The 24,618-nt window shown below is 38.2% G+C and overlaps 1 protein-coding gene and 1 long non-coding RNA gene across 6 annotated transcripts in view; one reads left to right on the top strand and one right to left on the bottom strand.

Annotated features, from left to right (window-relative positions):
- Positions 1-24,618, bottom strand: part of KIAA0825 (KIAA0825 ortholog) — a 238,079-nt gene that overhangs the window by 202,198 nt on the left and 11,263 nt on the right. For 2 of the 5 annotated variants that reach the window (XM_027878158.1, XM_027878149.1), the window contains exons 2-4: positions 18,307-18,373; positions 17,626-17,733; positions 15,983-16,046 (exon numbers count right to left, since the gene is read on the bottom strand). The exons of 1 other annotated variant lie outside the window; for it this stretch is intronic. In XM_027878158.1, the coding sequence (XP_027733959.1) occupies positions 15,983-15,991 (9 nt within the window). In that variant the 5' untranslated portion in view covers positions 15,992-16,046; positions 17,626-17,733; positions 18,307-18,373. Of the gene's footprint in view, positions 1-10,622; positions 10,642-15,982; positions 16,047-17,625; positions 17,734-18,306; positions 18,374-24,618 lie in introns of those variants that run through there. 2 more of the 5 variants (XM_027878166.1, XM_027878142.1) reach the window with 1 other exon arrangement.
- LOC114054766 lies at positions 14,754-18,382 on the top strand. The gene is made up of 2 exons (XR_003570584.1): positions 14,754-14,940; positions 18,347-18,382. It is a non-coding gene; the product is annotated as an uncharacterized LOC114054766 (long non-coding RNA).

Below are 24,618 nucleotides of genomic sequence, written 5' to 3' on the forward strand. Positions count from 1 at the left end.
GACTTGAGCACAAGTCCTATGAGGAGAGGCTGAGGGAGCTGGGGTTGTTTAGTCTGGAGAAGAGAAGGCTTAGAGGTGACCTCATCACTCTCTTCAACTACCTGAAGGGAGGTTACAGCCAGGTGGGGGTTGGTCTCTTCTCCCAGGCAACCAACAATAGGACAAGGGGACATGGGCTCAAGCTCTGCCAGGGGAGGTTTAGGTTAGATGTTAGGAAGAAATTCTTTACAGAGAGGGTAATCAGGCACTGGAACGGCCTACCCAGAGAGGTGGTGGATTCACCATCCCTGGAGGTTTTTAAAAAGAGATTGGATGTGACCCTTAGTGCCATGCTATAGTAATTGGAGTTGGATCAGGGGTTGGACTTGATGATCTTGGAGGTCTTTTCCAACCCAGTCTATTCTATTCTATGATTCTATTCTATTCTATTCTATTCTTGCAGAAGAGTATGGCTGGTGTAAAATGAACTGTATAACCGATATATGTTAATGCAAAAATAGTAGCAGTTTGGAACAACTTAGAGTTTTTATAAAATATGTGCACAATCAAAATTGTGTATTTATATTAATTCCTATCTCTTTTCCTTAAAGGATAGCCAAAAGAAATTTGTGTTACTCAGAAAAATATCAGTATGGTTTACTGTTTGAAAAATTCACCATACAAAAAAAATCATTTTGTAAACATGACAGCCTTATTTTCATGCATGCATTCCTGCAAGACTTCTATGTCATACTTCTTTGATTCACTTGTCAAAATAGAGCAATTACTACTTTCAGTCTTGGTTTATGGAAAAGAAAGCAACATTTGATTATTCAGTCTTTAAATACTGTTTTATTAGTTAATACTAATTTCTTCTTTAAAAAATCTAAGAATTTATCTAATACAAGACTTTCCCTAATCATAAGAAGAAGTCAAATATAAAAATGTTTCAGAAGAAAAAAAGAACATCAAAATAAAAATTAGCACAATTGAGAAGAAATTTTGCTAGTTCTTAGTGGAACCAGCATCAGGGCCTTCAATGCGCTAATCGACTTTAACTGTCTGATGACCTGAACTCTAAGCAGCTGGTGCCTGCCCCACTTGCCTCCCTTGGAGGCAGCAGCATGGGCATCAGCAAGGTCCCTTCCCTGCCATTTGGCTTTTCCCCCTTCACTCCCAGTGCTCCGAAGAGCAAGCAGACAGTCATTGCTGCTCTCTGAGAGCTAGTATGACACAACGCTCCTCTGATGGCAAAAAAGCCAATGTTTATTAAGAAAGTAATCAATTTCTAAGAATTTTTATTATTAGGAATAATATGGGAAAAGAATTCTGTTCTGAAACTCCAAATTCTGTTGAAGTATTTTAGATACTAATAACCCATTTTTTCTGTAAAGAACATAAAACACTTGTTATTAAGCTGCATAAATAGAATTATTCTGTCATATTTCTATTTATTATTACAGCGAAATATTGTATATTTTGAGACAAATGGTCCTAGAAAACCTGCTTCAGGAGCAAATCTGTAAGTCTGTATCTTAACAGGCCCAGTTCTTTTCAAATGTAGCTGTCAATCTCAAGAAATTTAACCTATGTACAATTTAGTTTATAAAAAAATATTTTTCAGGTCTTTTATTTTAACCCATAGTATCACTGTAACAATTTCCCACTTTTAGTAAGTGTAATGTTAAGAAACAATTTTTACCAAAAAACATACGCCCTATTAGAAAAAATATTATGGAACAGTTGATTTGATACAACAGATACTTCTTGCTTTTCTGATTCATATAATGTTTACAGCTGAAGAGCACTTTTGCATGTATGTTTTCTTTTTCAGTGTCAATCAAAAGGAAGAAATCTACTCATAGAAGTTCTATATATAATATTATACTTATTTCCAATTGGGTTTTTCTTCATTCTGATAAAACAATTCAATAAATGTAATTATGAAAACCTTCCAGTACAAACATACACCGGAAACTCCATGGGATTTCTAAGATTACTTTGTAATGTTTATATTTACTATAATAAGCATTTGTTCGCAGACCTACAGTTTATAAAAGCAGTGTGAACCTAAATATTGAATAGATTTTTTTATGAGCACTTTTGTTGAATATGTACATCTACACTATACCTCTATGTATGTATAAATCACAATGTTTAACTATAGATTCATAAACTAACATTCTGTAGAAATCCAGCTAATAAATATATCCCACTCTTTGACACACACATTATTTTTTTTAAAATACAAACTATGAGTTCTTCATTAGACTGGGTAAAATACTAATAGGTCATATTCGTAGCATACAAACTCATTGCAGCTTTTTTAGAATGTGTTGATAGAGTCAGTTACTGGTATATACTCATCAATGTTACTCCTTTATTTTCAGACACACTTCAGATAGTTAAGATTCTTGCTATGACTTCAGTGGGTTTCAAATACGACAGGACAGCATCACTCATAGAGAATGTCAGGCAAATTTTGTATTATAGTTTCACAGAACACTTTGGGGAGCAAAAAAAAATCAAAATACAGTTTTAAACTTCAGTTTACCTGGAGTTTGCTCTGAATCAATCGCTTAACTCTAGAGGAAAATTAATCAGCTGGTCTGTTGGACCCTTTGAAATAAATCATAGTACTTATGTGTTCAAGAAAATCATAGCAGCACTAAAGCAGTAAGTGTAAAGTTAGACATGGTTTCTCATAATGACTGATAGCACTTTGGTAACCTTAAAACTAAACGTTAAACTTTCATGTGTTTCCAAATGCCTTGTATACATTTATGCAAATACTAAGTAAAATGTGAAGTGTAAGGCAGTATAACATTTCATATGATACAGATCTGAGGAGATCTGTCTTTGAGCACTATAGCACTTACTTGAACAAAATACACAGTAGGTTTTCAGGAAAGAAAACACAAAAGAAACCATTAATGTTTCAATAAAATCCAAAGGTATACTTTTATACCCACATTACTGTGTATGAAATAATCTGAAGAAATTATCTAATCCTAAACAGAATCTACTTCTTATGCTCTGGCAGATATTTAATGGAACCCACAATCCATGGCATGTAACACTAAGTGAACAAGCCTCTATAGTGGATAAAAAAACTAGCAGACTGATATTTTTTATTCAAATCACTGATTTCTAAATGAAGATTTGTAAAAACTAATCTCATTATTTTACAACTTCATAATTCAATCTTTAAAGTAATTCTAAAGAACTCATGACCTATTATTAATTTCAGTTAATGACAACGTACTATTTTAATTCTTGTACGAGACCCTTATTTTCAAATGCTTCAAATATTACCTTTAGCATGTTTCTAGATACCTTTTAAATAGAAGTTAAACAGTAACTTGCACATATAAAATATATTTAGAAACTATAAACTAATACATATCTCAATTTAACAACAGCACAAAATGCTTTGACTAGGTAAAATTAAAGCACCATGGCAATCAAATTTTCTAGATTATTTTACAGCCAATCTAAATATTTGAGAATGTCCTCTAACATTATACGAGTTTTACTTCTAAAGCTCCCATTCCACTCATATCCCGGACAATAAAAGAAAATTGTTGCCACTAGGCATTACTTTAAAAAAGGGATGTCAATGTATCCATAATTTGAAAACAGGAATATGTCAAACTGCAGCACCATAAGCACAGAAAATTAGCCAAATCACTGAAGCTTTTTTCTGATACTGCTTCTTATCTTACAGAATATATCTCTTTGTTGCCCTAGCAAAGCTAAAAGAGGACGACAGAATTGGTAAGAGCTTTCACAACTCAGCTTACGCTTTCAAACCATCACCTTAACAGTGATTTCCTTTATCTATCTTTAGTTGCATAACTGTTTCCAGCTGCTTTACAGCACAGAAGATGTCATCTGTAATCACACAGCAGGCAGCAACAGTGACGGCAATGGCCTGAGATACTACTATTCAATCTGAAATTCCTACTGTTTTGAATGTGTAAGTAGTCTGAATATTTTTTTTTTGAAAACCACATAGAGCTTACACAAGAAATCCATTTAAAAACTACAATTTCTTGAGTTCTACTCTACTCTGACACAGTAAAAGCCTTTTACCCAATTTTCTGTGGTAAAAATCCTTTAAAAATGTATTACTGTTTAAAATAAAGACTTGTAAAAGAAATGAAATTAAAAATTCTCTCTATAAAAGAACATAACCCATATTTGTTTCTTTTAATATGTATTCAAGATCTCTATTTAAATTTTCCAAGTTACCTTTCACCTACTTCCCACACTTTGCTAAAGCATACACAGCATTTACAAAAAGAATACCATATTCTTCCAGTAAAAAAGACATTTATTGCACACAAAAAAAAAAACCCAAACCAAAACAGTCTTCATGATGGTTTTACTTACTAAATATTTTGAATGCCACAAAGAACTTTGAAAAAAGTTTTAATAAAATCATCTTGCATTGTTCCCCCTGCAGACTTTCCACATTTGCTGTTGTCATAAACTTACATTTAAATTTTACTTTTATAGTCATCAATTATTATCCACCACACACCTAAGATATGTTTATGTTTTTCAAAGAGAGATTCTAAGTATCTCTAATTAAATTTGTAACCCTATTGAAAATAGTTTTTCTCTCAAATTCTGCCGTTATAACAGTCACCAAATAAGAGAGTGGGAATTAAATGTATCTGAAGAAACACAGTCCTCACTGTGGATGAAAGAGAAAGTTGTGCCTTCCATCTAAAGCTGTAATATCAGAATGCAGTGCTCTAAGGCAGCTATAACAGCCATTTAATCATAATACTGTCAAAAGCCTTGAAAAAGGACTGTGAAAATGCACATTTTTGACAAATTACATATAGTACTATTTTTAATATCTGTGAGTTTTTTAAACTGTGTAGCTTAGTCCTGTTTTCTAGGCATTTCTAGGCACAAGAACTTAAAAATCATGAGTTTTCCCTGTTGTCTCTCCCCAGTTGTTTGAGTCACAGAAAGTGAAATGATGAGAATAGAAAGCAAAGGAATCAGCACTGTTTTTTTGAATTTGCTGGTACTTGGGACTGGTAAGAGATGTTCAAAGACAAGGAGAGAATTTTCATTTACATAAACTTAATCAAACACTATTGGTCAAAGGCAGCGACTTCAAAAGAGGAACACGCCATCTGGAGTTGCAATGAAACTCCTGAGTATAACGGCAGAAGAAAGGAGTAATGGATAATGTGATTTCATAACCTTCAGTAAAGAAGAAATGGCCATTTGCTGAGTAGCTCTTGAATGAAACAGTCCTATATCATCTTTGTCTCTCAGTTAGTTATCTTGATGCAGGAATCCTAAAGTGATCACAACATCTGAGATTCGACATTTATAAACAAAACCACTCTCAGACAAGAAGTCCACAAACATTCGGAATCCATCTGTTAAACCTAGTGGCTCTCCCTACCTCCTTATCAGTCTTACAGTTACTAAACACAGAACTGTGACAACTGTCCATGTACAAGTGCAAGTGTTTTTTTTCCTTTTCTGTTTTTCAAGATTCAAGATGCCTTTTTTGTGCCTGTAGTTCTACTATATTTAACAAGTTATTTTTTTTTTTTTTTAAAAAGGATAAATCTGGCACAATTATATCTTCTTTAGGTATGGTTTAAGGCCTTACCAAAAAAAATTCATCAATCAATTTTTCTGCCATTGCCATACACAAACACAGGACAAAATTAGTCTGGCATTGTCCCCAGTTAAGACTACATCAATCAATATAATTGTTAAATTAATATGTTTTATGAATGATGGACATTTTAGAAATGTTTTTCAATTACAACAATAATTACCAATCAGTAGACTAAAGTAATTGCTAAAGCATAGAAAAGAGATTCTTAGAAGCCTAACTAAAAATACCTACAGTATGTTTTCTTAGAATCTTCTTAGCCAAGAAAATATAAAATATATATAAACTATAAAGTAAAAGGAATAATTTCAAAATAGACTATAGTATCTAATTTATTTTCAACTGCTCTAGAAGAGAGCATATGTATTGAGTCAAATTTGCATAGTGGTATGAGAAAATGTGTGAGAACAACAACTAGTTTCCCAGGAAGGACTGCATGGCATTGTTTTTTCCTCAAGAACAGGAACACAAGGTATGTACAGTGCATCCTCTGCAGAGCTGCCTTTTTAATTGTGAAAATAAGAAGTGCTATTTAGGCATAATATTTGAGCTTTCTAATTTTGTGTCTTTTCACTTTAGAAACTCAGAAAGACAAGGCTGCTACAGAACTCCTATCTTACTTGACATTAATGTCTAAAACTGCACAGATTTGTAAGAACTGTGCTGAAAGAACTTATCTTTTAACACACTAGTAAAGAACCAAAAGTATATAATTTTCAACTAAAAACCTTATAAATCCATGCTAGCTACTTCTATACTAGACCATAAAAGCCTTTTCATATCTTGTTTATTGGAAAAATCCTCCATCCTGAGACAATACTCTTAAAGGACTATGGTATTTAAAAGAGAGAAATATCAAGACCTTTAAGGTCTTGTAGCTCAGTACATTGGATACAGAGTTAGAATTTGAACAGGAAATAGCCTTCCAATGAAACTATTATATTTAAAAATAAATACAAAAAAAGTCTGTGACCACAGCTTTTAAAAGGTAGGCTGCATCAGTCCCTTCATTGCCACACTTTCTATTTTCTTTCATTACTACTCAATTTAAAGCGGAGAGCTTCAAAAATGTCCATTATAAAAAAATGAAATACAAAAGCCCTCCACAGAGATGTCTCTTAAGTTGGTCCATGCTTATAGTAACAGTCGTAAAAGCTTGTTTAGTACTATAAATGTAATGGATTTCAGGTTTTTTTCCCAAATACTATTATTATATTATTACTAATTTCTACATAGGGTCATATGAAACATTTCATTGATAACTGAAAATGTCCGTTAAATATAATTCCTTTTTTCATTTTTCATGTCTTAAATGAAATGTTGAATTTTTTTTTTTTTTTTTTGCTGGCATAACTCACCTTGTAAAGTTTCATGCAATATTACCTATGGCCCAATACATCAGTCAGACTCTAAAGCATAATACAGTCATATAATGCTGCTTCTTCAGTTTCTCACCTTCAAAAGGACTTTCAAGCTTCTGTTTCTCTCTCCTTGAAAAAACCCACACCATAAGTAAAATTATACACTGAATGCTTTTACCATGTTTTCATGGTTTAGGAATGGTGTTCCCAATTTAGTGTTTCCACTGAAACCACTCCAAATCATGAAACGCAGGATCACTCCCTGCAACAGGGTGGAGAGGAGAACTGGAGGTACAAAAGGTAAAGATTATGGGTTCAGATAAAAAAAAATTTACTGGAAACAGCAATGAGGTAAGAAAAATTAACAGTAACAGGAACAATAGTAATAAAAAGGTGTACAAGAAAGGCAAAAAATTCACACATGAGAAAGCTCACCACACTGGAACTTGCAAACCACCACCACAATACACCTGACCAGTAGACTCCCTTTGCTGCACCCCTGGCACTGAGGTGAGGTGGTACAGAATAACATCTGGGCCTTAGTCTGACCCCCTCCCAGCTGCTACAAAATATTAATCCTGTCCCAGCCAGAATCAGGACATAGCTGTAGAGCCTTCTGATTTGTTTGTGTTGTTTTCATTTTTTTCCCCTTTTAGTTAACAAAATTCTTAAAGACTAGTTTAAAATCATAGCATAAAGGCTACATTTCATCACCTTCAATTATATTGAATGCAGTATTGATTATACTGGGAATGTTTAATCTAGTACTTTACATATCTTATTTTTTAAATATTCAAATTTTGTTCTCTATCAATTTTTTTTTTTTGAGTTTCACTTCTTCCAGAAAAGATAAAGTGAGGCACTGAGAGTAATTCTTCACATAAGGGATTTTTTTTCTTCACAACTCCTATATTACCTAAGAAATAGTTCACTTCTATTAAAAAAATTCACTGTAATAAAAATTTTGCAAACAAACATTTTGTACATGTTTATTAACTTTTTTTTTAAAAAATAAACATTTTAGAAATAAAATGTCATTGCTTTCTCTCTTCATAACCAAATGCTGCCACACTGACATAAGTATCCAATTACACCAGTTGTCAACACTCCCCAGGGTTACAGAGTCTTTTAAATTATACTATGTTTTTCACTGGCCGTGTTCCTCACATCCAGCTGCTACTCTGTTGAATACAGCAGAGTAAATGGGTAAGCAAATTCTCAAAACAGAGTTTTCTTGCCTAGCATTTTATTCTCAACTACCACAAAACATGACTGCCTAGGCCTATGTGTTAGCTGAAGAATACACAGTATGAAAACAGATTACAATTCCTATGGTATAAAAGAAAGCAAGTTTTATAGATCGTGAGACCTAAGGTTTAGATGTTTCTGTGCTGGACTTCCAAATATCGAAAGTTCAATTAGACAGAATCTGGGTACAATACTTATTAAGAAAGAAGTAAGAACAAAGAAAAATTAGATAAATTATAACTTTAAAGAACCATTACATCATTTTTAGGTAGGTAACAGAGTAAACATTAATAGTTTATATATGCACACTTCCTTAAACTTAACACACACTTTCTTAAACTAGGTAAGTTATAGATCCAAAGAAATGAAATTTTGCAGCACTGATTTGGTTTAAATTATTTTATAAAAGTATCACGGTCATGTTCATGTTCTTGTCCATGTTCTTGTCAGATTATTTCAAATAGATGACTTAAATAGAGCATGAGTTCTTGGCAAACCTGTGGATTTATTAGCTCTCAAAACATCCAGGTGGTATTTCTACCTTGCAGTAGCTGCTGTATGACTGAATCTCAAGACTTTTCATAGACAATCACATACTTTTATATTCAATCAAAAATAACTGGAATAATTGTTCAACAAAAGGAAAACAATGCTATTCCTCATGCAACTTATCTTTGATGCAGGTCAAGATGCCATTGGCCTTCTTGGTCACCCACTCATATTGCTGGCTCATGTTCAGCCAGCTGTCAACCACCACACCCAGGTCCTCTTCTGCTGTGCTGCTTTCCAGCCACTCTTCCTCCAGCCTGTAGCACTGCAATGGGATTGGTGGGATCCAAGTGCAGGAACCAGCACTTTGTCTTACTGAATCTCATACAGCTGACCTCGGCCCACTGATCCAACCTGTCCAGATGCCTCTATAGAGCCTTCCTATCCTCCAGCAGATCAACACTCTGCCCAATTTAGTGTCATCTGCCAACTTACGGAGGGTAGACTTGATCCTCTCGTCCACACCACCACTAAAGAGATTAAACAGGACTGGGCCCACAGCTCAGCCTTGGGGAATCAATCCCACTAGCGACCGGCTGCCAATTGGATGCAGCACATTTGCCACCACTCTCTGGGCCCGGCCATCAAGCCAGTTTTTAATCCAGTGGAGACTGCACCTGTCCAAGCTGAGGGCTGACAGCTTCTCCAGTAGAACGTCCAGGTAGACACATCCACAGCCTCATTTACCAGGAAGGTCACCTGGCCATAAAAGGCGATCAGGTTGGTCAAGCAGGACCTGCCTTTCCTAAACCCATGCTGGCTGGGCCTAATTCCTTGGTTGTTTTGCATGTGTCACGAAATAACCTAAATATGATCTGTTCCATACTACCCAGGCTCTGAGGTCACGCTGACAGGACTTTATTTCAACCAGTTTCTCCTTCCAACTCTTCTTGTAGACATGGGTTACATTGCCCAACCTCCAGTTTTCTGGGGCCTCCCTCGTTAACCAGGGCTAACAGTAAATGACAGAGAGTGGCTTGGTAAGCTCTTCTGCCAGCTCCCTTAGTACCCCTGGGTGAACCCAATTTGGCTTCATAGCTTTGTGGGTGTCTAAGTGGCACAGCCTGTCACTAACTACTTTTTCCTGAACTGTAGGGGGCCTATTCTGCTCCACATCCCTATCTACTACTTCCAGGGACTCACTGCCCTGAGGATAACAGTTCTTTCTGTTGAAGGCTGAGGCAAAGAAGGCATTAAGTACCTTAGTCTTTCCCTTGTCCTTGGTGACAATGTTTCCTCTCCTTGTCCAATAAAGGATGGAGATTTTCCTTGGACGTCCTTCTGTCATTAATGTATTTATAAAAATACTTTTTATTATCTTTCACAGCAGTTGCCAGATTGTGTTTTAGCTGAGCTTTTGCCTCTCCTTCTCTTTACATGATTTAACGACATCCTTGTACTCTATCCTGAGTTGCCTGCTCCTTCTTCCAAATATCATAAACTCTCTTTTTTCCCCCGCAAGTTCCAGTAAAATCTCCCTGTTCATCCAGGCCAATCTTCTTCACAAATTGCTTGGTTTTGGCACACAGGAATGGCCCTCCTATCCCTTTAAGATTTCTGTCTTTCCAGCCTTCCTGGACCCCTTTGTTATTAAGGGCCCTTTCCCAAGGGACTCTCTGAACCAGTGTCCTGAACAGGCCAAAGTCTGTCCTCCAGAAGTTCAAGATAGTGGCTTTGTTGACCCCCTTCCTTACTTCATCGAGTCAAAAACTCTGTAATTTTGTGATTGCTATGCCCAAGATGGCTTTTGACTACCACATCTCCCACCAGCCCTTCTCTGCTCATAAACAGCAGGTCTAGCAGAGCACTACCCCAGGAGACTCTCTTACTGTTGTGTTATTTTCCACATGCTCCAGGAACCTCCTAGACTGCCTCCTCTCCATGCTGAGTTTTCAGTAGATATCTGGCAGGCTTAAGTTTCCCACAAGAACAAGGTCTGGTAGTCAGGAAACATTAGCCAGCTGCTTACAGAATACTTCATTTATCTCTTCAGCCTGGTTGGATGGTCTGTAACAGTCCCACCAGAATGCCTTGTTAGCCTTTCCCCTGATTCTTACCCAGAGGCACTCAACCTTATCACCACTATCCTTGAGCTCTGTAGAGCCAAAACACTCCCTTAATGTAGAGAGCTCCTTCACCGCCTCTCCTTCCTCACCCGTCCCTTACAAAGAGCTCCTGACCATCCACTGCACTCCACTTATGCAGTCGTTTCACCATGTTTCTGTGATGGTCACTGTGTCACAGCTTTCCTGCTGCACAGTGGCTTCCAGCTCCTTCTGTTTGTTACCCCTGTTGTGTGCACTGGTATAGATGCACTTCAGCTGGACTACTGATTTCACCCCCAACACTGGCATACTGCCTCCAGGCTCATGTCTAGTGAGCCTGCTCTTATCCCCTTCCCCCTTCAAACCTAGTTTAAAGGCCTCTCCTTCAACCCTGTCAACTCATGGGCTAGCATCCTTTCCCCCCTTTTATACAGATCAACACCATCTGTCTGTATCAAGCTGGGTGCTGTATAAACTGCTCCATGACCAAAATAGCCAAAATTCCACTGATGGCACTTGAATTAAGCAAGGTGTTGATTCGGGTGGGTTCTCCTGTTCCTTTCAACATTCTTCCCTGCTACCAAAAGGACTGAGGAAAACACCACCTGAGCTCCTTTCTCTTCAACCAGTCATCCCAGTGCCTTGAAGTCCTTTTAATTGTCCTAGAACTCCTCAACCTCTTCCTGCTGACCTGGACAACCCAAAGTGGGTAATAACCAGAGGGCTAAATAAGTCCTGGGAGTCTTCCAGCAATATTTCTTACCCAAACCCCAGGGATGCAGCAAAATTCCCTGGGATGGGTCCAGTCAGCATACAGGCCCTCAGTTCCCCTCAGAAGAGAACTACTCTTCCTTCTTTCTCAGCAGCTGTAATTGTAATGCATCTGGTTGACTGACTTGTTCTGAGCTATCCACAGGGTAGACCTTCTAGACCTTCACCTTCACTATCATTTGCCTGACCCTCAAGTTTCAGAGCCTCACACCTATTCCATAAGTGCAACTTGGAAAGGCAAATGAGGCTGGCAGCAGATTATCCTGCTGCCCTGAGTAGGGACCTGCTTCAATTCCCCTCCTTCTGCCTGATGGAGAGAGCATCAGGTTTCCTCTGACTCTTGCCAAGCTTCCATCTGCAGCATTTCTCACAAGGATGGAAGCGTGTAACTCCACGACCATATTTCTCTCTCATGATGCCTGATACTCCTCAGCCTGTCCACTTCTCCTCTTCAAGCTCTGCTACTAGGCTGAGCAGGTCATCCACCTGGTCACAGTTAAGCAGGCCAGGCTCAAACACTCCATGCAGCTAGAGACCTGGACAGCTGCATGCTTATGAGGGAGCTCCATCTGGGTCACTACTCTCCTTTTAGCATCAGCTTTCAACTATGTGGAATCCATTTCTGGGCCTACTCTAGCTGGGTGGGCAAAAACCACTAGGAAAGCACGCCTCAGGAGCTGGGAGGGTGACTGCGCCCTCTTACATGCCCTGCTTATGTGAACTGTCCCATGAACTGCTGCACTTCACCTGAACTGATGTGCACATCCTCATTTGAAGTAACCATATTTCTTAATATCACATATTCACTGTCCTTTCTTACAAATTCTATAGTTGATCTATCAGTCATTTTTGAACACCCAGAGCTGCTTGAAGAGAGTGAGAGGTGATAGAGCAATGCAGCTCAAAACCACTCTTCCATCATTGCCACATTTCCAAAAGGGATTCAACAGCCCAGTGCATGAACTCTGTGTAGGGCAATTTTTCTTCTGTTTACATTATTTTACTATTCCAACAAGCTATTAATAGCTAGTATCAGATAAAGGCAGGAGACTAATATTTTACTAAAATATAGCATTAGTTTCTAACTCCAGTGGTTCTAGGAAGAAAAGCCACTACATACTACTAAAACAAATCATCCCTTTACACAAAACACTGACAGAAATGTAAAGGGGATATTATCCCTTAGAAATCAACAAGTGTTTAATCACTGTGTGGAGCAGATTTTGCTGACCATAGCCTCTGTAGAGGCTCACCAAAAGCCCTTGGTATCCTCATCTCCATTTCTCAGGAAAAGATTCCAAGCCCTTTCCCTTACATTTGCATGAATTAATCTCAGCAGGGAGGAAGAAGTGGAAGGAAAACTTCTTCTAACTACAAATACTGGTGTACATTAAATTCTTTACAGAAAATATTATAAAGACACACCTTCACCACAACTGAAAGCTCTGCTCTAAAAATTAATTATAAAAGGAAAGGGATGTAAGCTGAATTACACATCTCAATAGGAACTGAAATGTTAAATTACATCTTCACAGACTACCTTGTGCCAAAGAGTAAATGTGTACTACATGTGCAGTAAAAAATAGTACATTGTATGAATTGTGAAATGCATTTCCATTGTTTATATTACAAATAAAACAGTACAACTATTACACACTAACATGGACAAGCAATGAGGAATCTGACATTAACTCTAGAAGTTTACAAAATAATTCATATTCACTGTTGCCAGGAGCATCTCCTCTGATCTGGTGTGTTCTGAATCTCTAAACAATTATTTTACTTTTCATACTTGAAAACACTGCGAATACTTAAATGGTAGGTTCTAGGTTTCTTATTTCCCTCTCCTTGCCCTTTAGACTCATTCCATAGATAATAGATAGTAGAAAATGTAGCTTGATTAACTAATCTCTCCTTTGATGTATACTAGACACCAGGAAACAAGAGACAGATTCCAACAAAATAGGGATATTTTCAAAATTACAGGCATTTGGCTGAGTAACATGGTAAAATCTGCATATTCAGGAAAGGCAGCTCTCCCATAACCTTAATTAGCCTAAAGGAAGTTAACACCAACTGTAAACTGAATTTTAAATGGTCTTCTACTTAAGAATATTATAATTTGGGGTAATTTTTTATTTCTGCACTTTGAAGTACTTGTGAACACAAAGCATCTTAAGAATACCACCACTGAATCATAAAATCATAAAATATTCATAGTTGGAAGGAACGCATCAGGACCATCGAGTCCAACTCCTTTCCTGTGCAGGCCACTGCAAAAATCACACCATGTGCCTGAGACAATTGCCCAGGCACTTCTGGAACTCTGTCAGGCTTGCTGCCGTGACCACTTCCCCAGGGAGTCTGCTCCAGTGTTCAGCCACTCTCTCGCTTTTTCCTGGTATCTAAACTAAACCTCCACTGACTCAGCTTCATGCCATTTCCTTGAGTCCTTTCTCTGGTCTCCAGAGAGAAGAGATCAGTGCCTGTCCCTTCACTTCCCCTTGTGAGGAAGTTGTAGACTACCATGAGGTCTTCCCTCAGTCTTCTCCAGGCTGAACACACCAAGTGACTCAGCCACTCCTCAGACGGCTTCCCCTCAGGGCCCTTTACCATCTTTGTTGTTCTCCTTTGGACACTCTCTAATGGCTTTATGTCTTTCTTATACTGTGGTGCCTAAAACTGCCACAATATTCAAGGTGAGGCTGCCCTAAAGCAGAGCAGAGCGGGACTGGCTGGTGATGCTGTGCCTGATGGCCCCCAGGACACGGTTGGCCCTCCTGGCTGCCAGGGCACTGCTGACTCATATTCGACTTGACAGGACCCTCTGGTCCCTTTCCATAGGGCTGCTCTCCAGCCTCTCACTTCCCAGTATGTACGTCTATCCAGGGTTTCCCCACCCCAGGCACAGAATCTGGCACTTGTCTTTGTTGAACTTCATATGGTTGGTGATTATTCATCTCTAATTTGTCAAGGTCTCTCTGCAGGGTCTCTCTGTCCCTAATAGAGTTGACAGACCCTCCCAATAAGTGTCATTGGCAAATTTACTTAATATTCCTTTGAGTTTTGCGTTCAAGATGTTAATTAAGATGATGAAGAGGACAGGGCCTAAGATGGAGCCCTGTGGAACCCCACTGCCAACTGTTTGCCAGCCTGATGTCACTGTAACTCTTTGTGACTGATCTGTGAGCCAGTTGCTCATCCAATGCGTAACACAGTTATCCAGTTCTACACTGGACATTTTGCCCAGAAGGATACTGTGAAAAACCATATGAAAAGCTTACCTGAAGTCCAAAAAGATTACATCTACTAGCTTTCCTAGATCAAGCAGGTGGGTTAACATACGGTGACATGGATACAGAAGTAAATGTGAAGGTATGTAGATGATATGTACCTCCCTCTAAGATTGTCCCTTACAAACATTTTCAATCCTCTCTTATTTTAGCATGGTTGTCTGCGTTTCACATTTCCCCATCCAGGCCACATCAGGGTATGGCACCCTCCTATCACATCTCAAGTTCTGTGTGCTCTGTTATCAGAGCCCCTCCTTTACCAGTGTCCCCATTGCGTTTTCAATCTCTTCTCGTGACAGCCTTTATTTTGAAAGTCTGCAAGTCTGTGTAACCTCTTTTCCCTCAGTCATTCTGCTCCCCTTATCCCTTTTGTTCTGCTAGATGAATCACTATGGATGCTAATATGCTTCTCTCTAATGTGAATATAGGTGTAGATGAGACGCTGGCATGGCTTAACTGTTCAAATGTTGCATGACATTGTTTGAAAGATATGAAGCTACGGCTATGCTAAATAACAGCAAAGGCTTTCATGTGTCACCTCTTTTTCTTTGAGTTCCCTAATTTCCTATAAAATCTACACTACACTAAAAATCTACTCTACACTAAAAACTGTTCCAAAGTACAATTTTTTGCAAAGTTTCCATACTGGAAAACAGAAAAGGAAACCACACAGAAATGACAACACTCTTCAAACTTCACTAATCAAATGTCTTACTTGTGCATTAACTTGCCTATTAAAAAACTGAAAGTTTACCTATAAAACTAAGAGATTAAACAAAGGACTAAAATTAAATAATACATTGTATATTCATTAGACATCAAAAGATGCATACAGTTGGCAGTTAATGTATCTTCAGCAATTAAAAATTCAGCTATATGAATATTGCAATAATTTGAGTTTTTAAATTATTTATCTTGAAGTGGCAGAAAAGATCAGTATTTAAAAATAGCATGCAAGATGCAAGTCATGAAAAATTGATGTGCAACAGCAACCTAAGACTTCAGATCACTTTAAGCAAAACTATTAATGCTAAAAAATTCCTACCAAATTCAAGTCAATGCAAAAAGAAATTTTATGACCTGTTTCATCAGTTCTTAATCCTCAGTTTTATTCTCTCTGAAGTATACTAGCAAGCTGTATGAACTAAAAAAAAAAAAAAAAACCCCAAAATTTTTTTCTAAACCACTCCCTTTTTCCTTCTGTTTGCCCCTCTAATATTTCATTTTCTGCTACACTTCTCCTCTCAAATTTCACAATGAAAATAAATGCTGGATGGCTTTCTGTTAAGTCACAAAAATCATCTATAACTGCACTTTACTGTATTTGCTGCTTAACACATCCCCATAGTGAACCTAACATTTACAACCTATCATATCAACATAGTCATCATGATCCAAGCTGCAAGTAATAGAGAGTGTCACTGTCAATTTTGCTTTCTTACACTTCCTTCCCTTCACTTCATCTGATTTTAATAATCCCTGTCAAACCACAAACAGTCCAAATTATTTTCTTGACACAGATGCTTTCAAGGAAGAGACAGAATCTCAACTTTCATTTAGTGACTACAAAAGCAAGCTGTCCAACTGGACAAATATTAGTTCCACTCTTGACAATCTCTACTGTAAAGCATGCTTTCAAATTTTCACTGAAGCTGCCAAGGGTTTGAGATAAGCTTCTTGTTTAGTGTAGATTGACTCACAGGATTAGCTCACCAACAACTGTCATGTTTAAAGAAGCCAGCAGTTTCAAGTAAAAAAAAAAATTGCTTGCAAAAGATAACAATTGCATGTCATTAGCTAACTGAATTAAGAAAACTATTATATAAATAATTTCAATTTAGTAGATCTCATAGGATGTTTCAAGATCATTTTACATTTTTAAGACTGACCAAGTGGCTGCTGCTAACAATGTAATATAAATCAGAATTTCAAGAAGGACATCTTTATATTCAACAGCATCAGCAACAGGCTAAGAAAAGTTAGCATGAGACAACAGGAAACATGTTCAAGGCTAATAAGTTCTGCAGAAGGATGTGATCTGTAATATTTTTTCTCTCTGCTGGCTTGTCTTCAAAGTAAGCTCAAGAACATAATTCTTTGCTTCACAAGTATCAGTTTAAAAGTAATTGATTTCTCTGATAAGGCACAGTATTGTATAATTAGCATTGTATTTGAAGTTTATATGACTAATCAGAGCATATTAATTTTATTATAAAATATTTTCTTCACATAGGCACACCAATCTCTAATCATCTGAAATATTATTGCTCCTTAGTATTTTGACTTAAATCAGGTTTGCAATCAGGTTGTGAAGTGTTACTAGCTATGAAAAATGAAAACAGAATAACCAAGATGCTTCCCATCAGAAGTCTCAAATACCTCAAATGACTGTCTCATGCACAGGCCTGATTCAAGACTAACCAAAACCGGTTTTAAAGAGTCACTGCTAACTTAACTAGTCAGCATATACCAAAACAATCTTTGACGAATCTATAAAATCACAACAAAATGCAGAGGTATATATGCACAGATGGTGTTTAGAGTTCCACAGCAAGAGAATTAGACTTTCCACTAATACAGCAGCCTCTTAGTGCTCTTTTAATAGTTTGGGCTGACAACTGGCTCTTCATGATCAGTCACTCATCTTCATGGCCAGACATCCTCCTACTTGCCTTTTATTTCTGTTTCCTTCATAGTGAAGAGTAAGAGTTTTAAGAGCTTACCATATTCTTCTCCTTTAGCATGGCTAGTTAAAGAACAATCTTGATACTCACCAGTATATCGATTCTACCACAGGTCTGCATCAGATTAGATCTGTATGTTCTTTTATTCTAAAAAAAAGTATCTGATTAAAAGATCACTTAAAGAAGAAAAAAAAATAAGTAACACACAGACCAATAGTATTGTCAGTTTTAATTAAAAGAACACTGATTTAAGCCTCTGTAAGTGAAGTGCTTAGTCTTGACTATGCCTTGACTTCTAGTTAACCATCAGTTTGTATTCAGAGCAGAACTCAAAACTGCTACCAGCTAGCTTTATGCATTAAAAAAGCACACGTTATATATCATTTAGGTTTAAGCACTACCAAATAGAACAGAAATAGGATATAGGAAAGGCACCTGTAGAACAGGATATTAAAGTACAAATATACTGATTGATATGAAAGTAGGTCTGCACCACATCTAGTTATGGTAATCAAAATAACTGTGCAAAACTAAACCTTGTGTCTAACTGGTTTGGAGTTCTGTAACTGTCAGGGAACATAAAAAAAAAATAAATCTTAAGACACGACCTTCTTGCTAACTCACAATTCATACATAAATGATTTTTTTATCTAGTTTCTCAGAGGTAGCCTTTATATTCCCAGAGCACCCTCTCTATATTTTGACCCACTTTTGTCTTACCTGCTAACTTTTAAGATTTTATATCTTTATTTCTTGGCAGGAAGTGCAAGTCATCTCAACTACGATGCTACAAAAGCAAAAAAAAAAAAAAAAAAAAAAAAAAAAAAAAAAAAAAAAAAAAAAAAAAAAAAAAAAAAAAAAAAAAAAAAAAAAAAAAAAAGGGAAAATACAGGAATAGTTACCATGAAAGGAACTTCCTTCTTCTCAAAGACATCTTAAACTATACTTTCACACTTATCATATGGCAACCAAGAGTCCTGCAGCTGACAGCTCACAAAAGAAACATCCTGTACTCATGGCTAAGTTTGTTTACCTCTATACTACTAATCTATATGTGCCATGGAAATGCCATGTGGGTACTATGCAAGAATACTCAGATAGTTTTAATACATCCGGCCATCTCTTCTGGGAAGATGCCGTATCAAGAATACTATTTCAAAACATGATAAGGGCAAGAGTGTAAAAAGGTGAGAGAAGGAATCATTACTTAACACATTCACACAGGGGAAAAGAAATCATTCTTTGGAACAAGACCAGATCATAAATTACTGTGCAAAAAGGAAAGACAATCAGCTGATTTGTGATGCAGAAAGGGGTTCCTCCTGCCTACCTTACACAAACTGCTGTAAAATTTAAATTCTCTAGTGCAGAAAGCACTTAGCCTTTGGTTTCACGATTAAGAGAGCAAGTGTTCATAAATATCTTATAAGTGAACACCATGCACTATATTATTTCTTACATAATTACAAGACTTAAATGAGTTGTGCAACCAGCCACAAAGTGCAACTACAGTGTAAACAATGTGCACTACTTGCCTATTACTTCAGAACAAAACCTGGTTGGAAACTAAAGATCAGTTTTTGGTTGTTTTGAAGGAAGACTATATTTCAAGTTTCTAGAAAGAAAGGGGGACATCACAAACTAAAAGAGTAAAATTTTTTTCCTAGGGTTGCAGTAATATTTTAGCAAATTTCTTTTCCCTTATATTAATTTCAAAGAATTTTAAAACTGTTCCTAAAAAATAAAAAATTATTAAGCCATGTAATAATCAAGTTGAAAATGTATACTACAATCAAATTTTTAAGTTTAAATCTATGTATTTTTTGGTTTAACTGCCTAAAACTGAGTATAGCAATAACTCTAGCAGAATATCCTTCAGAAGCATGAATATCCTTCAGAAGCAAATTATTTTTATATAAGAGCTCAACAGTGAACCTTACAGTCTCAATTCTATTCTATTAATCTGTAAGATAAATTATGTTTGCTGTGACCCACCCAGTAAAATTCCTGAGCCAAGATTCCTTTCATTTGTACACCTCCATGAAACAATTTCGAGGATGTTACAAGTGCAAACAAAATATCCAATGAGAAAAGTAGTTAAAGGCACATATTCTGAATAAGGAAGGAAGTGTTCAAGGATATAAAAGGGGTGAAGCATTTATTGAAACGACATATTTTTTTCTAGATAAGTGGTAACATCACAACACCCTTACCCTAATCTCTGGAGCTAAACATTACTCAGAAACTTTAAGTTTGTTCCAAATAAGTGAATCAAAAGTCAATAGCTTTGCAAGTGGGTATCATGTAATGGCATTGAACAAATCCTCTGATTTTTAGTAGCAAGGCAGACTGGAATGATTTTTCCACTTTCTATCTCCATCACAGTGTGCACCAGAGATAAGCTTATTACAACAAAAGAACAAAGCAGACTGTATTCCTCATTACTCCTTATATCTGCATTACCTGACATAACTTAAATGTTCCCAGTCAAATGGCATCTTTAGAATTAAAAATATTATAGAGACTATTATTCAAACAATCCAATTATTTATCTGTACTAGTGGATGACATAGCTCACTAAACCAATTCTTCTTTGAATGATCACAAATTTTTATTAAAGTTAGGTTTTTGTGTTATTATGCACTAATGGCAACATAATAAAAAGAAATTAAGAGAAACTGATTGACTGTACTAAGAAAAGAGGTTCAGACTACTTGAAAGAAAGGCCAAATTTTCTGACCCTTTTCCCACAGGATCTTACCAATGTTCTGTAGCAGCCATTTAGCCTGTGCAAGACTATTTATTAATCCCTGTTTACCAGGCAGCTGTATAAGCACTGTTGGTGGCACAGGGAAGGTGACTGAAATGAGTGACTGGTGCAGACCTGACCACGTGGCAGCAGTGCCAGTTTGTGCCAGATCAAGTTGACAAAACCATGATGAAAATAATGGATTGCCTTCATTAGACTTACAGACCTTGAGAAATTACCTCTACACAGGGACTGAAAGGATTGTGTTTACACATGCATGCTAACTTATCTGAACAGAAAGTTCCATTACGTTTAACAGCAACAAAATGAGAAATATGTAAGAAATAACTGTAACTGTTCACCTGCTTTTGTTCCACATTCTTTTAAGTAATTAAAGTTCCTTTAGCAAGTCTTTCTACATACTCTACATACCCTTGGTTTATTCAGTACTGTCCAGTAAAAAGAAAGTGGTTATTTATGTGGAAAAGAATTGAGAACTCTTAATACTTTTTGGGGGTTTAGTGAAAGTAACCCAGGACTAAGGTTCCTGTAACTCATAAATTCCATAAGAGTATCAGCAAAGACAAAAGCAAAGGAAGTTTAAAAGAACATGTACATACTTAGGTATTTAAGTTTGACAACAAGATAGCCCCTGCTCTTTAACCAGTACTCTCTCATCTGTGCTTAAAATTAAAAACAAAGCCAAAAAAGCCTGTACTGTTTCCACTGCTTTTATTATTTTTCTGAAAACATAATTTTAAAAAAATCTGTAGAAAAAATGACAGTAAGGTTGTAACTCGAGCCCACAAAAGGCAAGAAATTTAAAGTTAGTCTGACATTCAATCCTTAAATCATGCAATTGTGCTTATTTTTTAAAAAATGACAATGCAAGGTAATGACAAGTTGTCAGCCCTAACTTTGAATTGCCTGAAGTTTGTCATTTGGTGTTTGTGTCACAACCTTAATGCTATTTAAATGTAGTTTTTAGTATCTATTATTTAAAAAGGTCTACTTTACGACAGCAAAAAGCTTTGATGGAATAATCCTCAAAGTACACTGTAGTGCTGGTATGCCACTTCATTAGAAGTAGTGCATAAAACATATGCTGTTGACAAATCTAATTCATTAAAGGTGAAGTAGAAGCACTCTAAAGCAACTGGATGGCATCATTAGCTACAGTTCCTTTTATAAAATATTCTTCTTTTCCCTTTTGAATGACTTTGTCAGTGTTCCCTTTCCAGACTGAATGTTTTTGCCTCAAAATTCAATACCTTTAACATGTTTGGACAAGTTAAACAAGTACCGTATTCACTTAAACTGAAATTGTAAGCAGAAACAATCACACTGACTATTTCACCAATATTAACTAATGAAAAATACATTTAAGCAATAATACAGATAAATAGAATCAACCTGATTAGAAAAGACCTCCAAGATCATCAAGTCCAACCCTTGATCCAACACCGCCTTGGTTATTAGACCATTGCACTAAGTGCCACATCCAGTCTCATCTTAAAAACCTCCAGGGATGTTTAATCTCTTGGCAGCCCATTCCAATATCTGATTACCCTCTCTGTAAAAAAATTCTTCTGAATATCCAAACTAAACCTCCCTGTAATAGTTAATAAAAGCAAAGGTGAATAATTTGCTAATCAAATTAAATTTGTAATGTTACTGATTAGTTTGAATTGCAGGTGTCAAGCCACAATGTTGTATTACTATGGCAAGCTATATCTTCTTGTGTTGAACAAGTTCTGAATGTAAGTTTGGGTGTGCCTGTAAAATGTGGGTAGGGAAAAGTCGTCCAGAGGAACGGCCGGGGGGGGGGGGGGGGGGGGGGGGGGGAAGAGAAGTCTGCTGTCTTCCCGCCCTCATCCGGGACCTGCTGCTGTCATCTAAGCGCCACCTACAGGGGAGGGGATAATGGCACATATAAAAGATCAGTGCACGTTTTTTGGCGCGCAGACCTGCTGGTGGAACGGGAGTCTCCCCGGGTCTCTCAGCGCGCTGTTTTGCTTATTTGCTTTTAATAAATTTCTACTATATTTTAAAAATATATCTGGTCATTTGACTATAACGCTCCCCTGGCAGAGTTTGAGACCGTGCCCTCTTATCCTATTGCTGGTTGCCTGGGAGAAGAGACCAACCCCCACCTGGCTACAACCTCCTTTCAGGGAGTTGTAGAGAGTGATGAGGTCTCCCCTGAGCCTCCTCTTTTCCAGACTAAACAACCCCAGCTCCCTCAGCCTCTCCTCATAGGACTTGTGCTCAAGTCCCTTCACCAGCCTCGTTGCTCTTCTCTGGACCCGCTCCAGCACCTCAATGTCCTTCCTGAACTGAGGGGCCCAGAGCTGAACACAATACTCAAGGTGTGACCTCACCAGTGCTGAGTACAGGGGAAGGATCACTTCCCTGCTCCTGCTGGCCACACTGTTCCTGATCCAGGCCAGGATGCCATTGGCCTTCTTGGCCACCTGGGCACACTGCTGGCTCATGTTCAGCTTCCTGTCAATCCAAACTCCCAGATCCCTTTCCGCCTGGCTGCTCTCCAGTCACTCTGTGCCCAGCCTGTAGCGCTGCAGGGGGTAGTTGTGGCCAAAGTGCAGGACCCGGCACTTGGCCTTGTTGAACTTCATCCCATTGGAGTCAGCCCATCTCTCCAGTCTATCCAGATCCCTCTGCAGAGCCCTGCCTGCCTTCCAGACACTCCCTCCCAACTTTGTGTCATCTGCAAATTTGCTGATGATGGACTCAATCCCCTCATCTAAATCATCCATAAAGATGTTAAACAGGACTGGGCCCAGCACTGATCCCTGGGGGACACCACTGGTGACCGGCTGCCAGCTGGATGCAGCCCCGTTCACCAGCATTCTCTGGGCCCGGCCCTCCAGCCAGTTCCTGACCCAGCACAGAGTGCCCCTGTCCAAGCCATGGGCTGCAGCTTTTCCAGGAGTATATTATGGGAGACAGTGTCAAAGGCTTTGCTGAAGTCCAGGTAGACACATCCACAGCCTTCCCCTCATCCACCAGGTGGGTCACCTGATCATAAAAGGAGATCAGGTTGGTCAGACAGGACCTGCCCCTCCTAAACCCATGCTGGCTGGCTCTGATCCCTTGTCCATCCTGTAGCTGCTGTGTCATTGCACACAGGATGATCTGCTCCAAAACCTTGCCAGGCACTGAGGTCAGGCTGATAGGTCTGTAGTTTCCCGGGTCCTCCTTGCAGCCCTTTTTGTTGATCGTGTGACATTCGCCAACTTCCAATCATATGGGACCTCTGCAGGACTGCTGGTAAATGATGGAGAGCAGCTTGGCAAGCTCTTTTGCCAGCTCCCTCATCACCCTAGGATGGACCCCATCTGTTCCTATAGACTTGTGAGCAGCCAGGTGGCTCATCAGGTTGCTGTTTCCTCCTGGATTACAGGGGACTATGTGGCTTTCTGGCTCTGCCTACCAGCTCCAGAAGCTAGTTGTCCTGAGGACGACCTGTCTTACTGTTGAAAACTGAAGCAAAGAAGGTTTTAAGTACCTCAGTCTTTTCCTCATCTTTGGTGACTATGTTCCCCCCCATGTCCAACAAAGAACGGAGGTTTTCTTTTCCCCTCCTTTTGGTATTGATGTATTTGGAGAAGCACTTCTTATTATCCCTAACAGAAGGCTAGATTGAGTTCAAATTGTGCCTCTGTCTCTCTAATTTTCTTTCTATGTGACCTAACTATATTCCTAAAGTGTTCCTGAGTAACCAGCCCTTTTTTCCATAGTTGGTAAGCTCTCCTCTTTTCCCTAGTTTCCTTTAAAATCTCCCTGAAATCAGTCAGGCCGTATGTCTTCCCTGCCAGCTCACCTTTTCCGTAAACTGGTGTCATAGTCCTGATTTTTAGCAAGAATTTTGTCTTTCCTTTCCCCTTCCCCCTCCTGCGTGTATGTCTTAATGAGCCATCAGATAACAAAGAAGTTGGCCTGAGACCTAAATGGCTAGACATTTATCTCCTGGCAACGAAGGGGGAGGGATTGGAAAGAAGGCCAGGGTGTGTGTATGGAAAGAGGTGGGGCTTTTCTGGGGGATGGGAGTTCAGCTCTGGAGCGGGAGGGGAGGCGGCAGCAGAGAGGAGAGACTGCCTGGTTTCTTCTTTGTCTTTTCCTGTGGGAGAGGAGTTTTTTTGCTGCTGTCTCTCTGCACAGTTGTCTGCTGATTGGAGGTTTGGTTTTTCACCACGGGATCTTCACCAACTGAGTCGTGAGTTTTTTCTTCCATTGGGAGAACTTTCTGTTTCCCTTCCCCT

Source organism: Empidonax traillii, unplaced genomic scaffold (genome assembly GCF_003031625.1).
Source record: "Empidonax traillii isolate 1590-97213 ecotype Southwest subspecies unplaced genomic scaffold, ASM303162v1 scaffold4:size3804566, whole genome shotgun sequence".
Classification (NCBI taxonomy): domain Eukaryota; kingdom Metazoa; phylum Chordata; class Aves; order Passeriformes; family Tyrannidae; genus Empidonax; species Empidonax traillii.